At 32.9% G+C, this 20833-nt stretch overlaps 1 protein-coding gene across 10 annotated transcripts in view; it reads left to right on the top strand.

The window, feature by feature from the left end:
* LOC119084581 (synaptosomal-associated protein 25) overlaps positions 1–14225 on the top strand; it is a 73842-nt gene extending 59617 nt beyond the window's left edge. For 5 of the 10 annotated variants that reach the window (XM_037194689.1, XM_037194683.1, XM_037194648.1 and 2 more), the window contains exons 6-8: positions 7859–7987; positions 9009–9153; positions 13704–14225. In XM_037194689.1, coding sequence (XP_037050584.1) covers positions 7859–7987; positions 9009–9153; positions 13704–13769 — 340 coding nt within the window. In that variant the 3' untranslated portion in view covers positions 13770–14225. Of the gene's footprint in view, positions 1–7858; positions 7988–9008; positions 9154–10058; positions 11212–13703 lie in introns of those variants that run through there. The other 5 variants (XM_037194696.1, XM_037194675.1, XM_037194666.1 and 2 more) reach the window with 2 other exon arrangements.
* Positions 14226–20833: the final 6608 nt, after the last annotated feature.

The following is a 20833-nucleotide window of genomic DNA, read 5'->3' as shown; positions in this document are numbered from 1 at the left end:
TCTTATACTATTTTTCCAGTATACGCTCAGTTCAGAAATCGTTGATAATTATTTTCATTTTATTTATTGGTTTATCTTTCGTTACACTTGAAGAACTTCCAAATAGTGTGAGATTTCTGTTATACGCTGTCGGTTTATAGTCGAATGCGTGTACAGTGGGTGCTTATGATGTATGTGGAGCATGCCTCACTCCAGGGCATATCAGTATGGGAAATGTTTTCTACACATTTCTAAAATGTCTTCAAATTTCTGAATTTTTGAAGGGAATGATATTGGAGCGCCACGGTAGAGAGGCGGCAAAAAAGCTCAACTGACAAGACAATACTTTCCAATTTGATAGACAGAGAGTTTGTTTATTGGTAGTGTCAAACGAGTCAAAAATTGATTTCACCGAAGTACCTTACACTAAATTGCCTCAAAACAAACAAGTCACACTCTAAAACAAGTCAAGATGTCGGTCGATTTTTGTAGGTGGTTCCTGAGCAAATCGTCCATAAAATATTTTGACGTAGCACTTGGAATTTAGCCGCTATAATTTTGGTGCATTATTAGCGATTTACACCTAATGTAGGTGACACTACTTTCTATGTTGAAAAAATTTGAATATCGGACATAAGTATGTTCGATTTGTTTCTGCTACGCGCCGCACCCTTCGTTGCAAATCGTCAATACCTCGTCCGTTATTATCCGTAGAGTGAGTGTTGCTTGAATTGAGGCAATTTACCTGAAGACGGTTTCTGCCTCATTTTCGATCCGAGACCGAAGAGATCCCAGAATGAAAAACGATTTTCAAACCACTTTTCATCACCGAATATGCTTACACTACACATAAAGCTCTAGCGGAGAGTCAGGTTGGAAATTATTGTGTTATTAGACAATAGCGCTTATCCCTTCGAACTTCCTTCGAAAAATAGTAACTGAAACTAGGGTAGCAGACAATTTTAAAGAAAATGTTCACAAATTCCGACAAAATGACAACAAATTGTAGAAAATATTTTTTATACTATCAAGACGGTGCGAGCAACACTTACACCTATGCTTACAACTATTGAGCAATAAACTAGATTAACGACATTGGTTACGAGCCCCCTGAAGACCGGTTACGAGCCTACCAAATCTATTGTTTTGGGGCTCGTAACTAATAAAATATTTCTTATGGTAAGAACTGTGGGGGGCTCATAACTGAAACATTGTTTCTTATGGTAAGAGTAGACTCGCAACCGGTGTCATTAATCTAGCTCATATAATAACCAGAATTAAATGACGCACAATTTCGAAGTTCTCTAGGTGTACACAAAAATTTAAGCGAAATTTTCATAATTTTTAGACATCATTCAATTGAGATTAAGAAGTTAACAGTTTACAAAATAAAAAATAGTTCGCTTTTTTGAGTTGCAGTTTTCTTGTTTCAATTTTTGAATTCCACATTCGGACGTAGGCACTTTGCAAGCTTAAATAGAAAATATTTTGATAAGAAGTTTCAAGGGCTAAAATTCCTGAATTCATCAGTAGTGAGTTGCATGAAATTCAAGAAAATTAGTTTTATCATTTCGCTTTATTGACAAACATAAATTCGCATGTTTTTTTCTTCAAAGAGAAGATAAGACCAGAAAAAAAATATTTTACAAGAAACGGCACATAATTATGGATAATTCCGTGGTAACGTGGGAGTATTTATCTGAATTATAAAAAGCTTCCGTTAAAGCTCTTATCGTTTAGCTTATTTTTCTTCTTTTTAAAATTACATTAAGTCCTTGGAAACACACTACGTTACGATGGGAAAACCATAAATTTATGTTTCATTTGTACACTTCTCGGTATTCCTGGAAGAATGTTATTGAAACAAATTAGGTTTAGCTGAATTATTTAGTTCAACTATAACATTTGATGAGAGGCAACTAAAACATTTTCTTTAACAGTTTTTCCCCTATAATAATTTTCACTTTGTGCATAATATTTTCGCTCTGTTTTCCGGCTTACAGTGAGAACTCACTTTCGTTTCATAAAGTTATTTAAAACGTCTGAGTTAGACAGTTTAATTTTAGTGAATTGCAAACCTTCCCATTTTTACCGGATGTTTTACATAAAATTTTTGATCCTTCTACACATATTTTTGGACGGCAGATTTAACCATTTTTTTTTAGATTGCTACTTTCTTGCTATCTATGACGACGACACAATTAAGATATGAGTTGCAGATAATATTCCTTGTAGCAGCAATATGAATGTTAAAACGAAGTTAAATAATTTGTGGCACTAGGGAAAGAAAATAAAGGATCTGGTGATTATCGTGATTGTAGAGTAAAGATTAGTGTGTTGCATGATATATGCATTATAAGTCTGTGGGCAACAGCGTCTGGTTCGGGCTTTTCTAGCATTGGGATTCTTCTATGATTCATGCCAGACCTTGGGATGTGGACAAAGAAATTAGGTATACCCACACATCTTTAGTGCGGAGTTAGGTAATAAACAAAAGGGGAAAAGAAACGCAAAAATTTAAAAATTTAAATCAAATTTAAATCGAAGAGTATTGGTGAACTCCTGGACCTTTTTCACAAAGAGATAAATTTCTTTCAAAACAACTGAGCTCGAGCTGAATTCACCAGTTCGTTCAATTAGATAGTTAATTGGTTCAACTTATGAGTGCTTACTACACAAACAGTTACTAATACTTTTACAATCATGATACTATGTACAAACTGAATTTATTTTTATCATCAACTTAAAAATGCTAGTGGACATGAACATAGAAAGCTCAGGTATACAATGAAAACTGTTACGAAACATTAGGCAAGAATAAATCAATTCGACATCTATTTTTACAACGACAGACGATTGTGCTTTATTTTGGTGTTTCTTCAATGTTTATTTTAAGGTTTATAAATTATGTCCATGACTGTAACATACAAAATAATTTAGTCGGGTCTTTGCTCTGTAAAAGGTAGTGGGTATTTGTAAATTTCATTGACAAACAATTTTTCAATGATTTTCTTAGGATTTTCTTTACCGTTTATGCTGGATTTTCAAGGATTTCTATTGATTTTTACGGATGTTCTTTCTAAGCATTTCTAAATTTTGTGGATTTTCCTGGAAGTTTTCTTAATTTTCGATTTTAAGGATATTCTGATCAACGGATTTTCTAGTTTTCAAAATATATAGTCATCAAATCTACCACATCTTCGTTTAAAGTAGGCCTAACTTCTGATACAAATTCTTTTACTATGCTGCTGCATGTAATAAGGCTATTACATGTATAGGCAATAGCTTCCCCAGTGAAAATGTCGGTCTCACGAGACCATGAAATACGTATTCTCAACGGTCTAATTCCAGTCTCAAAATTGCTGGAATTCTCAATTAGGTCTCAAAATATTTTTGTTTTTGCTAAAATCATTTCGGATGAACAAATGAGAATACCGTAGACCAAACGAGTAGTCTCTTTTCGAATATTATTTCGCCAGACTGTGCGAGACTGGATGAGTCGTCTCGTTGCAGTAATATACTCAGATCGCTTGAGACGAAACAAGTAGTCTCTTTGCTAACATTTATTGGTGAACTGTGCGAGACTGGATGAGTGGTCTCGTTGCAGTTATATGTCCAGATCGCTTGAGACGGAACAAGTAGTCTCTTTGCTAACATTTATTGGTGAACTGTGCGAAACTGGATGAGTGGTCTCGTTTGAAGAAAATATTTTCTTCGATATCTGAGACCGGTTGAGTGGTCTTGTTTGAAGAAAATATTTTCTTTGATATCTGAGACCGGTTGAGTGGTCTTGTTTGAAGAAAATATTTTCTTTGATATCTGAGACCGAGTGAGTGGTCTTTTTGGAAGAAAATATTTTCTTCAATTAATGAGACCGGTTGAGTGGTCTCATTTGAAGAAAATATTTTCTTTGATATCTGAGACCGGTTGAGTGGTCTCATTTGAAGAAAATATTTTCTTTGATATCTGATACCGGTTGAGTGGTCTCATTTGAAGAAAATATTTTCTTTGATATCTGAGACCGGTTGAGTGGTCTCATTTGAAGAAATAATTTTTCCGATTTCTGAGACCGGTTGAGTGTTCTCATTTGAAGAAAATATTTTTTCAATTCTTTGAGACCGGTCGAGTGGTCTCTTTTGAAGAAAATATTTTTTCAATGCTTTGAGACCGGTCGAGTGGTCTCTGTTGAAGAAAATATTTTTGGCAATTCTTTGAGACCGGTCGAGTGGTCTCTTTTGAAGAAAATATTTTTGGCAATTCTTTGAGACCGGTCGAGTGGTCTCTTTTGAAGAAAATATTTTTTCAATTCTTTGAGACCGGTCGAGTGGTCTCTTTTGAAGAAAATATTTTTTCAATTCTTTGAGACCGGTCGAGCGGTCTCTTTCGAAGAAAATATTTTTTCAATTCTTTGAGACCGGTCGAGTGGTCTCTTTCGAAGAAAATGCTAATTTTAAAAATAAATGCAACCGAATAGTTGATAGATTTTGGATTTTGAAAAAAGTATGTACCAGATTTAATGATTGTGTTGGGATGAGATTTAAAACATAAAGGCTCTGGCAACCGAGCGGTATTACATTTTCCATCGAAAATTCAATTTCAGCTGTTTTAGTTTTTCATATCACACTGTTCATTATAATGAGTTTCATTTCTTTTTGGTGTTGTTGATCTTGAGGGTGTAGACAGTATCCATAATGCAAGAAAATATTTTCTGCAAAAGAGACGTTTCAACCGGTCTCAGATATCGAAGAAAATATTTTCTTCAAATGAGACCACTGAACCGGTCTCAGTAATCGAAGATAATATTTTCTTCAAATGAGACCACTGAACCGGTCTCAGAAATCGAAAAAATTATTTCTTCAAATGAGACCACTAAACCGGTCTCAGAAATCGAAAAAATATTTTCTTCAAATGAGACCACTCAACCGGTCTCAGATATCAAAGAAAATATTTTCTTCAAATGAGACCACTCAACCGGTCTCAGATATCAAAGAAAATATTTTCTTCAAATGAGACCACTGAACCGGTCTCAGTAATCGAAGATAATATTTTCTTCAAATGAGACCACTGAACCGGTCTCAGAAATCGAAAAAATTATTTCTTCAAATGAGACCACTAAACCGGTCTCAGAAATCGAAAAAATGATTTCTTCAAATGAGACCACTCTACCGGTCTCAGAAATCGAAAAAATGATTTCTTCAAATGAGACCACTCTACCGGTCTCAGAAATCGAAAAAATGATTTCTTCAAATGAGACCACTCTACCGGTCTCAGATATCAAAGAAAATATTTTCTTCAAATGAGACCACTCAACCGGTCTCAGATATCAAAGAAAATATTTTCTTCAAATGAGACCACTCAACCGGTCTCAGTAATTGAAGAAAATGTTTTCTTCCAAAAAGACCACTCACTCGGTCTCAGATATCGAAGAAAATATTTTCTTCAAATGAGACCACTGAACCGGTCTCAGTAATTGAAGAAATTATTTTCTTCAAAAAAGACCACTCACTCGGTCTCAAGCCGCCTGCCAATGAGACTGCTCATCCGACCTCGGAAATTGTAACAACGGTTCAAAATTAGAACTCCAAAAAAAAAATATCTGATTTATCAGCACGTGAACGTCGACGGCCGTCCAAATTGAAAGTTAAGCATCATTCGTCGCGGTTAGTACTTGGATGGGTGACCGGAAAAAACATTACAAATAAAAAAAGGTAAAATAAAAAAATTCAAATATTACTAACGATTCTACAATTTCAGTCAGTTTGGTCTAGCGAATTATAAAAAAAGTAAAGGGTAGTGGCCATCTGTGAACTCAACATAGAAGTACAAAAAAAATCTTCCGATAAATAACGAACGAAGAAAAAAGTTCTAAAAAGAAATCAAATATGAAAAGTCTCAAACGGTCTAGAAAAAACTGAAAAAAGAGAAGTCTCAAACGGTCTAGAAAAAACTCAAAAATTAGAAGTCTGAAAAAGTTTTTTTTTTTTATGACACTCATTTATCCTCATCCAGTCTCACAAGGTCTAACAAATCCAAAATGAGACCACTCATCCATTCTCACAACGTCTAACAAACCCAAAAGGAGACCACTCATCCAGTCTCACAAGGTCTGACAAATCCAAAATGAGACCACTCATCCAGTCTCACAAGGTCTAACAAATCCAAAATGAGACCACTCAGTCAGTCTCACTACGTCTAGCAAATCCGAAACCAGACCACTCATCCAGTCTCACTACGTCTAGCAAATCCGAAACCAGACCACTCATCCAGTCTCACTACGTCTAGCAAATCCGAAACCAGACCACTCATCCAGTCTCACTACGTCTAGCAAATCCGAAACCAGACCACTCATCCAGTCTCACTACGTCTAGCAAATCCGAGACCAGACCACTCATCCAGTCTCACTACGTCTAGCAAATCCGAAAGCAGACCACTCAGTCAGTCTCACTACGTCTAGCAAATCCGAAAGCAGACCACTCAGTCAGTCTCACTACGTCTAGGAAATCCGAAACCAGACCACTCAGTCAGACTAGAACATCCTCAAATGAGTCTAAAGAGAGACGTCTCATGAATTTTGGATGAACTCCGATGAACTATTTCGATAAATTCTCGGTCTCAAATATTCTCAAAGGCTCGAAATACGTAGTCTCACGGCCATACAAAAGTTTCGGTCTCAAAAAGGGTCTCAAATACGTTTTTTTTTTCACCGGGGTTTTACATCACTCGCATAGTAAAACGTTATACTACACACGGGAAATAAAGTGATATCTCGTATCATGATGAGTAAAAGTACCTCGGGCTACCGCCCTCGGATACTTTTTCTCATCTGGATACGAGATATCACTTTACTTCCCTTGCATAGTAATGTACTATTACTTCAATAAATTCAACATACATTTTGCAAAGAGCTACATTAGCTGGAACTCATATTTTGACGTCCTTGTTGCCAACATTCGGATATCAGGTGCTAAATGATTCGCAATTCATCCGTTCCGAAAATTGTCCCATTTCATTTAAATGATCAAGTTAAAAAAATGTGTTCCCACGAGCTTACCTAATCACAACTAGTACCCTAATCTATGCACTAATGAAACGTGACGTGATTTTACTTTGCATTGTTTGTCTCGTTGTTTGTTTGCTAGAAAACACTGTCTTCTCGTCACTCACCACCGCCATTTTTCGTTCAGCTTGTCCGTTCGCATCTAATAGATTTTTCTTTAAATAGAATTTAATTACACTCTCCAATCCTAGTTAGGCCCGACTAATGCAATCATTCGTAAAGCTATTGAATAAGGAATGTGAAATATATCCATCTTGCCTTCCTTCTACTAAAGATATCCATGTCTTTGCGTTCGAAGAAGTTCTATTTCTTAATCGAAAAGAAATATATTGAACGCTTATAGAAATCCAATGCTTTTCAGTAAGGTATAAACTGTGTTACTCAACTATTTTACCTCTTTTATTTGCACACTAACGTACGACTCTATTATACTTTTTTTAAAGTTTTTCATTTTTCTTTCCCTCTTTCTCTAAATAAGACCACAATTTCAGAACGAAAAAACCACATCACTTTAGGAGGAGAAAAAAAAATTGCAAGCAATTAATTCAAGTAGTGTAGTTCCTGCCAAATTAAAAGCGAATAATAAACCTTCACCATAATTAATAAAACCTACAAAACAATTAGCATATTATGAGTGTAACTCTCATTTTATTATTATTATGTAAACATGTAAAGGAATTTTCGTTCTACATTTCACTACTATGATACGTTATACAAAATTATGCCTCTCGAAAAAAAAAGACACCCACCGACCATATTTAAACCGTTTCCGTCGTATTAATGTTGCATATTAAAGCCGATTATCTCGTCGAAATTTTCCAGAAGTTCTTCATTCAAAGAGGACGACGGTACATGGAAAGGAAATGACGATGGCAAGGTCGTAAATAATCAACCTCAAAGAGTAATGGATGACCGCAACGGAGTAGTACCACAAGCTGGATACATCGGAAGGTGAACAGTTTTTATTTATTATTCATTAAGTTTCCTATTATACATGAGAATGATGATGATTTGTACATTGTGAGTGTGTTTATGTATTCGTCGATGGGGATGGGCAGCTGTTTTGTTTTTCTACATGGGACATTATATGGATTTTGTAGATGGATGCTAGAATGGGTCGATTTGACATTTTCCTGTGAACCGAATTACTTTTCCGTTTTTCTACGATTTATTGTTACTGAGCTATATAAATAACATGTTATAAGTTGGATCTCTGCTGTAGTGAGATCTTTGATCCAGCCGACCACTCCAAGACGGGCAATAGAACTGTTCTGTATTGAGATTGTACAACAAAAGTGGATATTTCGACACTGTCAGAGGTATGAATACGGCCTTCCTGAGAGTTATAAAGTATTTGCATAATTAAGTACAATTCTGTTGTGAAAATATTGGCTTGTTACACATCCCGTGTAACTTAGGATTATGTCGCTCCGTATTCAATTATGAACATTTTTGATTTTCAACACCTTATTCAAACTGACATAAGTTGGATTAACATTTCCCCATATTGGCATCTAATGTTTTCAATAGAAGCTCTCATTTCGAGGGTTGTGTTCCATTCGGCTTCAATCGAAGATCCGATCAATCCAACAAAACGTGAACATTTTGAATTTAAAAAAACCTCTGAGTCGATCCACCCTTCGATGCAGTATTGAATACAATATAGAGGTGTACACGAATGGCTGGCAATAACATGGTGCATTGTAAAAATACACGATTAATCTATTTCCGGTTTTCAAAATTCATAATCACTTTCTACGCTATACTCTCTTTCTGTATGACTAGTTGTGGTGTGAATGATTAATGAGATGCTCTGGCTTGGTACATAAACACGATTTCTGGCTGAATAAATGATACAGAATTTTACAGGTCGATCGATAGCATGTGTCCGTGTTTATTATGTGTCATGAAGAGAGGAGGACATAATAATTACATTTCTTTTTCATTTCGTTGTCTGCACTTCTGCTTTTAGGATAACAAATGATGCAAGAGAAGAGGAAATGGAAGATAATATGGGACAAGTAAATACAATGATCGGCAATTTAAGAAATATGGCCTTAGACATGGGATCAGAGCTGGAAAATCAAAATAAACAAATCGATAGAATCAATCGCAAGGTGGGTACAAATCAGAAATTTTATTTTTATTGTAAAGTGGGTTTATAGGTTGAGACATTTTAATGGGAAAGCAAAATTTATGAGTTGATCTTCTGTTGGATTGTAATTCTATTTTTATACAATCGAAATGCTTGCAAGTGAACTTATAAGCTTGACTGAATGGTTCAGATTAAAAATAATTCGAAAAAACGATATATACGATGACGGAACTGACTTATAGGCGTATAGACTGAGAGCTGATTAGTTTTGAATAATGATTACCATTTGGATTTGGTTACTAATGTTATTTTCGTAGAAGGAACGCATAAGTTACAGTGTTTTACAGTCAGACTTGAGTGTCCGATGATAAATATTTTCGACGAATAAGAAGTAAAGTCAACTAGTTTGTCGTGCTGAAGTCAGATAATTTTTCTTCTGCATGTACATTCATGACATATTTGACTTAAATAAATTGGTGACCTTCAGCAATCGGCTTACGCGTTTTTAGAACAAGATTTATGGAACTTTAAACGTAGCACGGTCACGGTTTCAATATAATTCAGTTCATTCTATAGAGAGAAAAAATTGAAATGGAACGTCTCAAAGCCTCAATTGAACGAATTTAGACTCAATGTGATTTGTCTTACCAGAATTACCTCACTAACTCAGTAAGATGTCTGACAGTTTCGTTCGATTGAGGATTTTGTGAGAACTTTTTTTTGCAACTACATAATCTTTTGAGATTAGTTTGAGAAGAGGTGTTCCTATAAATAGGAGAACTGAAGCCAGTGCTTATGGCTTCCTTCAGACACCGTTGTATCGATACAGTTGTATCTTCGAAAATTTTGCTCTCCCAGTTTTAATGATATGTGTTTGTCCGCTTAATCACATCCCTAACAATCAAATTTAATAAATAAAAAACACAGGGTGAATCGAACGAGACCCGAATAGCTGTTGCTAATCAAAGAGCACATCAGCTACTGAAATAAACATCCAAATTGATTTTTAAAACCAAAACAAACAAAAACTGCACACTTTATGTTACCTACAATTGAAAAAGCATGTCATCATAAGCGTCTTGATGCTATAGATTATTACGTTAATAAAACAAACCGGAGATTTTGTGTAGAAAAAGCGAAAGCAAATAAAAAATCAGTTTGTAAGAGACAAAAAAAAAAACAATAAAAAAAATCGTAATTTTATTGATTTTTTAAACTGTCAAAAGAAAATTAGACAAAGAGGAAATAAGTCGAGGTATTATCGGCAAACATTTTTGTTTAAAAAAAAAAAGTTTGATTTGTTTTTAATTAACAAGATAAAAAGTAGCTTCGAAACAGAAAATGTAGATTAAAAAACAATTTGTATAGATCAAAAGTATGAACAAAAAATTTCGATAAAAATGCATTGAACATCTCTGCAACACGTACTTAAAAAAAACCGCATAGCGTTTTTCATTCTGTGTGACAGAGAGAGCATCCAATCCAGCTGTTTTATGTTTCAAAACGTATGAACGAATATATGCCTATAAAAGCAAATCAAAATGATATTTCCAAAGCTTTCCCCTTTCCGCGTTCCCAACGACGATTCAAGCGAAATTATGAAACAAACTTTAGTCGTGGTTAATTATAACGTGCCAAAAATAAACTACGACTGAAATTTGTTTCAAAAGTTTGTCTGTTCGAAACGTCGTTCATCGGGGTGTTTAAACTCAAAAGGGGGAAGTTTTCTGAGCACACACAAAAAAAAATCTTTTTTTTGTTCATTCTTTGCACTCCATTTAAAATCGTTAAACAGCTGATAAGGATGTTCTTATCACCAGTAAACAAGGAGAAAAAATTTATCTTTGGAATGTTTTTCTGTTTTTTTCTTCTTCATTTTATTTCTTCTCATTTACCGAGAGTCTACTGTTTCCTTTGTAAATCGATATCGTTACGGAGATTAATGTGTACGTAGTTTTTAAAAACAAAACTTTATAGCTCGTTAATTATCTGTGGCTTTAAAAAAAAAATTAAACCAGCTCAAAGAGTGATTAATAATTTTCGTAGACTTTTTAGGGCATTACATTCAAAATAAAAAAAATATTTAAAAAAAATAAAAAATAAAAATATCAAAAAAGAGAAGAAACTTTGATACAGAAGCAATAAATAACATTTCTAAATTTAAATTTGTATTTAAACGATAAATTAACCGAAAGGAAATAATTTATAGAACACAAAAACAAAAAAATAAATTATTAATTTATCACCTCCAGTCTCATTGTTATTATTAAAAAAACTACCGAAACCTGTCAAATTATTTATATACAAAAAACAACACTGCAGTTTATCCATATCATCGCACACCATATTGTGTCAGTTTTTTAATTTATTTTAATTTTCGTTTTTAATTTATTGAATAAATATCTTCCCGCTTGTGATTACACCAGCCTATATATACGTGTGTGTATTCATAAAGCACATTTCTGTGTATAAATATGCAAGAGTGACAATTTCGTCGGCGCAACAAAAACAATCAATAAAACGGATTACATTTGTGACAAGATTATAGCCCGATGGAATTATTCGTTACAGTTGAGTCCTTTTTATTCGGATAAAATATTATTTTTATTTAAAATTGGTATTAGCTAGAGTAAGGAGCAAAATTTTCTCGGAATTCACACTCATGTCGCACTAAACTTTCTTGTTTCCACTCCCCGAACCTAAAGAAATTGTTTAAGTTTCTCAACAACAAAAAAATCCCTGAATTTCCCTACAAAAATTCACAAACTAGCAGAATTCAAGAAATGAATTCGTACAAATTTGTCAAACAATGCCATTATCTGGATGGAAATATCAGAATATTTCAGTAAATTTTTAAGAACGCTCCAATGAACCTCCAAAGAAAACCTCAATTTATTGCCGCTTTGCCACATTTTGCTGAGAATATTACACGATGAAAGCTGCCGCAAAGAAGGCAAAATTTAATATAACCTGAGGCAAATCCAGTCATATTAGTGTAGAAATATGTGGCGTCGTCATAGTAAATAATGGATTTCTCTATCATAATGTCTATGTAACGTTATGTTGATTTAAAATATTCGACAATGTTTGGAGTAGTATGCAAAACTAGAGATTGAGAATTCAATGAAAATTTTGATGAGGTGAGATATTCACTGTTAGACTTCAGATGGATTTATTTTTTTTAACTTCCCCGAACATTTTAATTCAATACATTTGTCTCATTTGTCCACAAAAAATATTCGGATTTCCTCTCTAAATTAACGTTAGGGATCCATTCATCGTCCTTTCCTTTTGATAAGCTGTTTCACAGCATACTACCCAAAACATTCTTTAAACCTTTTAATTTCCCATCTGCTCTGCAACAAGCTTATCCTACAAACAATTCTATGATAGCTTCTCTACACATAAAACACCTTTGCTTTGTTGTGTTCATTCTGTGTATGGATTGTAAACCTTTTATTATATGCAACAGTCAAAGCTAAATTCAAACTATGTGTCACTTGACTATATAACAATTTGAATAAACTAAAACATTGGGCCGTACGTATATACTTGGAACAACACAAATTTATGTTAAATTGACTAAATCTCTATTGTTTGGAGTTACAATTCAGAATTTATTATATTCCATTTCCGACGTTACCGACTTTTCAAAAATGTTGGTACATTCAATTAACTATATCTCAATGTCGCGTTGTTCAAATATAATATTTACTGCTAAACATATGTGCATTAATACGAACGTGCATTTGGTCTTTTGGAAATGACATCCTTTTTATAAATCCAAATACATTCAGCCAGTATTCAGAAAGTGAAATAGTTTTTCTCTTTTCCTGTCTCTCAACTAATTTTATCACGTGTTCAGGCTGACTACTATTAGAAGCACTTTTTTCTGCACCTTCAGCGTGTTAAGCAATGAAACAAGACTCGGGACTACAGTGAAACGTCATCTTTTCGTGTGGTCTCCGGGTCAACATCACACACAAACTTTAATTTATTGAACTTTTGCAAATAATTAAAACTGAGACATGGTAAAAGTCTAACAGTGCGCGATTAAGTAGGCTGCTAGGACTTTCGCGCCGCGTCATTCACAATAATTGACAAAATGACACATTTTGTATAAGGAAGATGTCACTTTGTGAATGATTGTGAATGACACGGCGCGAAATTCCTCAACACCATTAACTATGCTCACACCTGACGTTTGGTCTTCCTGATGCATGATACGATATGCTTAATCGTTCACTTTCAGACTTTGTTTCAACTATGGTTTTATGCGCTGATAAATGTAAATAACTATGCGATGACTCTATTTTAATTGCATCTATCTCTTCAAGCGCTAAATTTTACATCTAACAAAAAGCGGTCAACATCAATTTTATTTGACAATTTTTTTTTTTTTGTACTATTGGCAAAGTATAACATTAATGAATTTGGTATAGACCTATTACTGGTCGTATTTCACGTTTAGTTTTTAAATTTTTGTTTTTTGTCTTGTACTACGTTTTGTCTTGTTTTTGATTTAATTTTAATTTCTACGTTCTGTTTTTTCGTTTATTTTTCTTTATTCAGGGCGAACAAAACAATATTCGAATTGATATGGCCAGCAAACGTGCCGATGAACTGATGAAAAGTTAAATTGGCGACGAATATAGATTTGATTGCATCCATCCGGAAACGTTTCTAACGGTACGAGTTTGGTTTGTTTTTTCTTCTTTCTTTTTTCATTTTCATTCATTTGTTGGAACAGAAAAGAAAAAGACGACACTCAGACACATTTATTGATTAAAAAGAATATTAAACAGAAAAAAATATTTAAACTAAACAATTACTATTACACAAACTAAAAGAAAATATTATCCAATAAACGAAACGATGAAAATAATTAAATGAGATTAAAGAAATGAAAATCGAAAGAGAAAGTGTGTGAGAGAGAGGAAGAGAAAATAAAAATATTAAAACAAACGAGAGAGAGTATTTTTTATGACTTAAATAATTACTATAAAAAAAAGAATAAAACAAAAACATGGATCAATATTGTAATTTAATAAAATCTACATCTACTTAAATTTAAATAAAATAAAACAAAAAAAAGATTTACATATATCTTTATATATAAATGTTTTTTCTATATTTTTGCCAAATAATTTATCTAAAAAAAATCATTTTCTTAAAATCCAAATAAATTAAAAAATGAATATTCTCATTAAAATCTATCATTTTTAAGTATTATATCAAATTTATAGTAATGTCCAAATATTAGTGATGTTCAAAACTCGCTTCGATTTAGAAAAAGAAAATGCAATAGAACCGTTTGCAAAATTAAAATAACTTTAAAAACAACAAAACCCATATCTTCGTTGAATTATAAAAAAAGCATTCATAGATTTCTCCAGATTAGAAATTAAATGTTGTTGAAGGATTAAAAAAAAAACTAAAAAATCGCAATTGAACAACATTACAGAAAACTATTATTGCAAAGAATAATTACAAAAAAAGATACCGAGAAAAAAGCAAGAAAAACAAATCAAGTAACAGAAAAATAAAAATTAAAAATGAGAATAAAAAAATATATTTATTAGCCAAACAAATCGTTAAATTTGCTTAATAATTGTTAGAGAAAATATTTCAATTGAATTTATATAAAAAAAGAAAATTAAATAAAAAAAACAAAGTTTTTCATTAAAATCGAAAATTTAATTCCTAAAAATAGTAAATGTACTCAAAACAAACAAACAATAATTACATTGATATAAAAGAAAAAGAATAAAAACACATTCTAGGTCAAAAACAAAATGAAAATAATTTTAATTTTAAAAGACGAAAATTTAAAAAAAAAACCACACAGAGGTTTACATAAACATAGATTTCCACGAAAGGAATACCTACGTTTCACAATTTACATTGCTGCAATTTTTGAAAGATCAATTATGCGAGCATATGCAGAAAAAGCTCTATAAAAAGGGTGTAGTGTAGCGAACCAGATGAAAGCTTCGAACACCTCTCAATTTATCAGACTAACTGTAGCTATACATAGCGACGCGAAGGAGATCTAATCCAAATTTTTCTTTTCTTCTTATGTCAAGTTTGACAGTACCACAAAATAGCAATTTGATCTAGGTCTCTTTCGCGTCGGCTACAGTAAGGCATTGACATCAAAACTACATATTTAGCTATATCGTCAAAATTCTAGTGAATATGTTAGCTGTTACTGTTGATTTAGATAGCAGTGTAAAGTTAACGAAAAATTTCTTTTGTTTTCAGCTCTTTTGGCATTGCCATAAAACTTTAAACTCTATTTCCTGCTAAAGTTTCTCTATTAAAAAAAGTGGTAGCAAGTTTGACATTTTATGACAATAGGAAAAGTGCTGAGAAAAAAATTCGTTAACTTTATAAATGCGACCATTTTTTGCAGCTAAGCTTTCGTTGTACTTGAAACATTACAGACATTTTCTCAATTCTGGTGTCTGTCGCCTTCGAGAGTGTATCATAACTTGTCGTATCCGAACCTTGAAACGAACAGGATCAGATTATGAGTGTCAAATTCTTTAGTTTCTCTCTTTCTCACTTTTGTCATATTTTCGTCATATACACTCTTGTAAGGGTTTCCTTAGATGTGTGCTATATGCTCTCATAACTGATTTCTGATAAAGGATCATCCACGAATCCCGTCCTCTTTCTATGGAGGTCTTTAGATTTATGGATAACCAATGACCTATTACTCATCAGCGTTAGCTGGATTATTGGTTTTGGTTGGCAAAATTAACAAATTTTATAAATATTTCGTTAGACGACTTTATGGATTCATTCAACATATTACCAGCTGATTGAAGTACACTCTGTTGCTGTTCGGTAGCATAGGAAAGGTTCTACGTTTTTTGTTTTTTTCTATCTTCTTTTTAATCTTTTACGGGCTTCTCCAGGCTACCGTTTAAAATTTTAATCTAACTTATGATGGTACACTGCATAAGTATACATTTCTTACTACTATTCCAAAAATCAACTAATAATAACAGATGTTAGTACCACTGAAAACGTTCTCGTTTTGGCGTGAGCTTTCTACCAAAATCAACTAAAACTGTCGTTAGCACCACTATCATCTTTCTCGTTTTGATGTTAACTCTGTTTGTGCAGTAGCCATCTAATGAAACTTTGTGAAAAGCAAATACGAGAACGCAATTATAGGCGATAGAAAAATGTGTTACTTTTCGCAGTGACTGTCACACTTTATGATGAATGTTCGTATCGTAATGTAGAAAATATGAAAAAGTGAAATGATTGTATAATTTCCTGAGATATAAAATCTTTCTTCCAATAGAACTCGGAGATTTTATCTCAACGTTAATCTGAAAATCTCGTCTCCTTCTTGTTCCAGCTTCTTTTATTTCCGTTAATGAAACGTCTATAAGAATGAACATAACAATTTTATAGCACAGATTGTACATCCACTTTGATGCAATCCACTTCCACGTTGATTCATTTATGTGACAACGAATTTCAGATAAGATATTTGGTTATGGTCACTAGAATGGCCCAATTTACCTACATTTTCAAGCTATTATATGTGTAGGAAATTGTATTAAGAGTTGTTAAGCGTCTGGGACTAAATACACACATGAAACAGAGTTAAGCATTTGGGTTATTTGATTTTTAAGTTCGTAGAACAAATGGACTGATTGCAATTTTCCGAAAAATTGTATTTTCTCCGTTGTGCGTTTAAATTTTACACGCTAAGTTGGACTAGTTATATCCTTTTAAACTATGTTCGGTACTGCTGCATGTGTAATGGATACTAAACAAACTTTTTGCCAATTTCAATTTAATGGTCAACAACATAACGTATCGAAGAGAGAAAAATGATAAATTCTGTATCGTCAGATATGGCTAGTGATTTTTCTTTTACACTTATCACTTCAACATTTTATTTGATTGAACGTCGGTGGTCAATTTTTTTTTAAATTAAAAATGAAACAGTCGAAGTGACTATTTGCATCCGGGTTCGAATAGTATAAATTTTACTTACATGGCGACCGTGTGCATTACAATGCGCATCTACGTCGAAAAATATGTTTCATTTGTTGATAGTGTTGGAGAAGGCGAAGAAGAAGAGGTAGGGAGTTTTAAATTGAAATTTTATTTAAGAGAAAGCCACTATTTACGCAACTTTATAAGAATGAATTTCATGTATAAAAAATCTGCATATTTTCGTGGTAGGTACACACTGTACACTGTATACTGTTTACATGTGAAGACTGATCTTTTTTATAAACAATTTACAAAATTCATCAATATCATCCAAAACTAATATATATTTTTACAAAAATATACAAAATGAAAACACAAAAACACAATACATGTCATTTTAGAGAACTATCCCCTTTCCCCCAAAAATATCATCACGATTGCACATAAAAACATTAGAAATTTAAACTCATTTTGTTTTCAATTCGTACATTTTAATCGTTGACACTAGCAACAAATGAAACAATATTTAAGAAACGAAACGGATATGTTGCAAATTAATAAATTTGAACGATAAGTAAAATTAGCCGGATGCATCGTCTGTCTATAGTGCGGGGACGTTAGGTCATCCCTATCGCTTTACGTGAGAGCGGCAATGTTTAAGTTGGTTACAGCAGTAGCAGAATTTCCGGTCATAAGATTACTTTTCAGTTTTAAAGTGAGAAATGGCATGATATTACGAATGTCCAAACCACAACATTTAAACTGATTTTAATTTGGGCGTGAAGACAGACTATAAATATCATCCTATCGACGCACTTGTCTCGCAACAAAACTAAAACCGTCGATTGTGCACTTCATCGTTTAGTAAGGACTCATTGTCAATTTTTTTTTCATTGTAAAATTGCATACGCCACTCTGGTGAATTTCTTTTTATCTGTGTTATTAGAACCCCTTGTCTTCGACAAACTTCATACATTTTTCTCCATGCCCTTAACAGTTTTCCAAACTGGATAAAGAATATTTCCATTTTTTTGCATCTTTTCTTGTGGTAGAATTGATAACTTCCTTCAAACACATTTTTATCCCGTCGTTATTTTGTATGTGCACCAAAGAACCTGTTCAAAAAAGTAAGACAGTTCCTTAAAGGACCAATTCTTCAGTACTTGTTAGGGTAAAAAGACTATTGTGCTGTCTGTTTACTTAATTTAACATTGCTTTTTACACGCAAAACGAACAAAATAATTTTTTTAACATCGCCGGCTTTTCATTATTTTATTTTCTGTAGCAGGATGAATACGTTCAAAAACAGTTTTTTTTATTATTTTAAAACAGACACCTTTAACCTTACCTTAATGTGTAACAAAAATTAATCAATCTAAATACAAAGCATGTTAAACATTTTTGCTCTTTCACTGTGTCTATGTCCTTATCCTATCTGTGTATAAAGTAAAAAGAAAACCTCAAATAACTTATTATATCTAAATTAAATAAATGTAAAACAAAAAAAAAATGAAAAAATATTTCCTTTATAACAAATACTGTTCCGTTAAAAGAGAAATTGCATTGCCTTGGTTACTTTATTCCAAACTTATTGAATAAAAGTTTGCTTTTTACAAAAAAAAAAAAATTATTTCATTGAATTTTATCTAAATTTATATTATGAATGGAAGGCATTTACAATTACAAAATATTATTTAATGAAGTGATAAATAAAACATTATATTTAAAAGTTGTGCATTTTTCTTTTTATTCAACGTAATCGGAGTATTTAATGCCTCAGCAAATGCAACAGTTTTCTACTATGAAGGCATCCTGGTAGAGCAAAGGTGACAATCTCTTTACTGATGGAATCAGAGTTCAGTATACAGTTGTTAGTTGTTATAGTTTACCTCCACCCTTCCTTGGGATTTTAATTATTGATTGGTTATTCACATAAATTCGAATCCTATCTGTTTGGACGGTGAACGAGCAGCTAAAATTGCTGCAAAAAATATTTCTTCATCAAACCTTTCACATGAACTAAATTTTTTGAGTAGCGATACTGAGCAGCAAATTTTCATTCCAAAATCACAAACATTGAAACACTAGCCATGCTTGTTTGATATTATAAGAAAGCTTAGACCAGTATCAGTTGGGGAATAGTATTTTTCGTACCAAGACAGGAAATGACGATTTACTTGAAAACATACACACTTCACATTCACCATATTAAATTTAATCAATCGTATAGTCATAGAAAAATTCATGTAATTCTTTTCCCGCACTATAAATCGTAAAGAAATGAAGTTTTTTCCCGCACGATATATAGTTCGGGAAAAACTGACATTTCTTAATGAAAAATCATGGCAAAATAGGTCGTATTTCAATTGTCGGATGCACAAAACAGTTTTTTTGTATTTCTGATGCTTTTTGGATGCACGGAAACCTTTAGAAGTTCGCCGAAATTATACATTTTTCACTCAAACTTTCAACTTCTCATAATTCAGTGTGGATGAATTTTAAACCCAACAAGACCCAAACTGGCCCGAAAGACCATGCAATTGACCTTTCTAATGACACCCCACACGACCTTGTAGGTTTCGTGGCCTACGAGAAATTTCCATAAGAAAAGTGCATGTTTTCAGTTTTTGGTCACCTCTCACTAGCCACTAAAAGCCACTAAGCCACTAAGCTTAGACGAATTTTTTTGAAAGTGCTTTTGGCATCTAGGGACCAATACCTATCTAGGCACACATCAAAAAATCCACTAGAAAATGCGTCCGATTTCGACAGGCTGTTTTTCAAAAGAATCCCTCACCACTGTTGCAATTAAAAATCATACCGAAAACCTTCCATCCATTGCTAAAGTTTATTCTATTTTGTGAAATGTACCCTAACAGATAATTTAAGACGTAAAAATTAAAATTTCACGCTATGGTCTTTTGAGATAGGGTTTAGTTAGACTTTAGTTTCCAAGAGTTGAAGTAGCATACTGAGAATATGATCACATACCTAATATATTTGAAACAAAAATTTAATAAAAAAGCATTATTGTTGATCCTTTTAACTGAACTATTAGGGTCTATTACTTCCATCGATCAAAGTATTTTTAATCTGTTGCTTTCAAATCTTGTACTTCACTTTTGTTAACATCATTTTACTACATAATAGTAGATTATTCACCTCTGTCCACATGTTTATTTAGACATTTGGGGAGTTATTTCATGAGCCGAAGGCGAATGTTATAACCACAAGTGTCTAAATAAACATTTGGACAGAGGTGAATACACTATTTTATCTACCGACGGCGAAATAATAGCACTTTTTCACTGCTATTATTTCACGTAGGTAGATAAAGGATCATATTACCAGTAGTTTGTCATTATTTTTGTCGTCGTTATCAATAACAGATGAATAGCCGAACGTGACAAGTTAAAAGTTAAAATCGACTTTCTTGAAAATTAGAAGATGCCACACCTTCTCCAAAAAAGCTTTGATATTTGAATTGTTTTTTTTACTTTCGAAGGCACCTGGTCCAGGCGGTTTATAGTGCATTTGCATTACGTTCTTTCTTGGAAATTTGTTGTTTTGATTCACTGTTATTTGTTCCTAACTCGCTTCTAAATGGAGTTTTGCTCATAAGATAAGTTTTGTTCAGCCACACCTCCACATCGATGTGGCAATTTTTGAATGGTTTGCGCAAAACATTGGATATGTGTTTCGCCATAGCACTGACAACATTTTAAACATCTATTAAC

The sequence above is a fragment of the Bradysia coprophila genome, chromosome X, assembly GCF_014529535.1.
Source record: "Bradysia coprophila strain Holo2 chromosome X, BU_Bcop_v1, whole genome shotgun sequence".
In the NCBI taxonomy this organism is placed as follows: domain Eukaryota; kingdom Metazoa; phylum Arthropoda; class Insecta; order Diptera; family Sciaridae; genus Bradysia; species Bradysia coprophila.
Note: the sequence above shows the minus strand (reverse complement) of the source record. Positions and strands in the feature narration are given on the sequence as shown.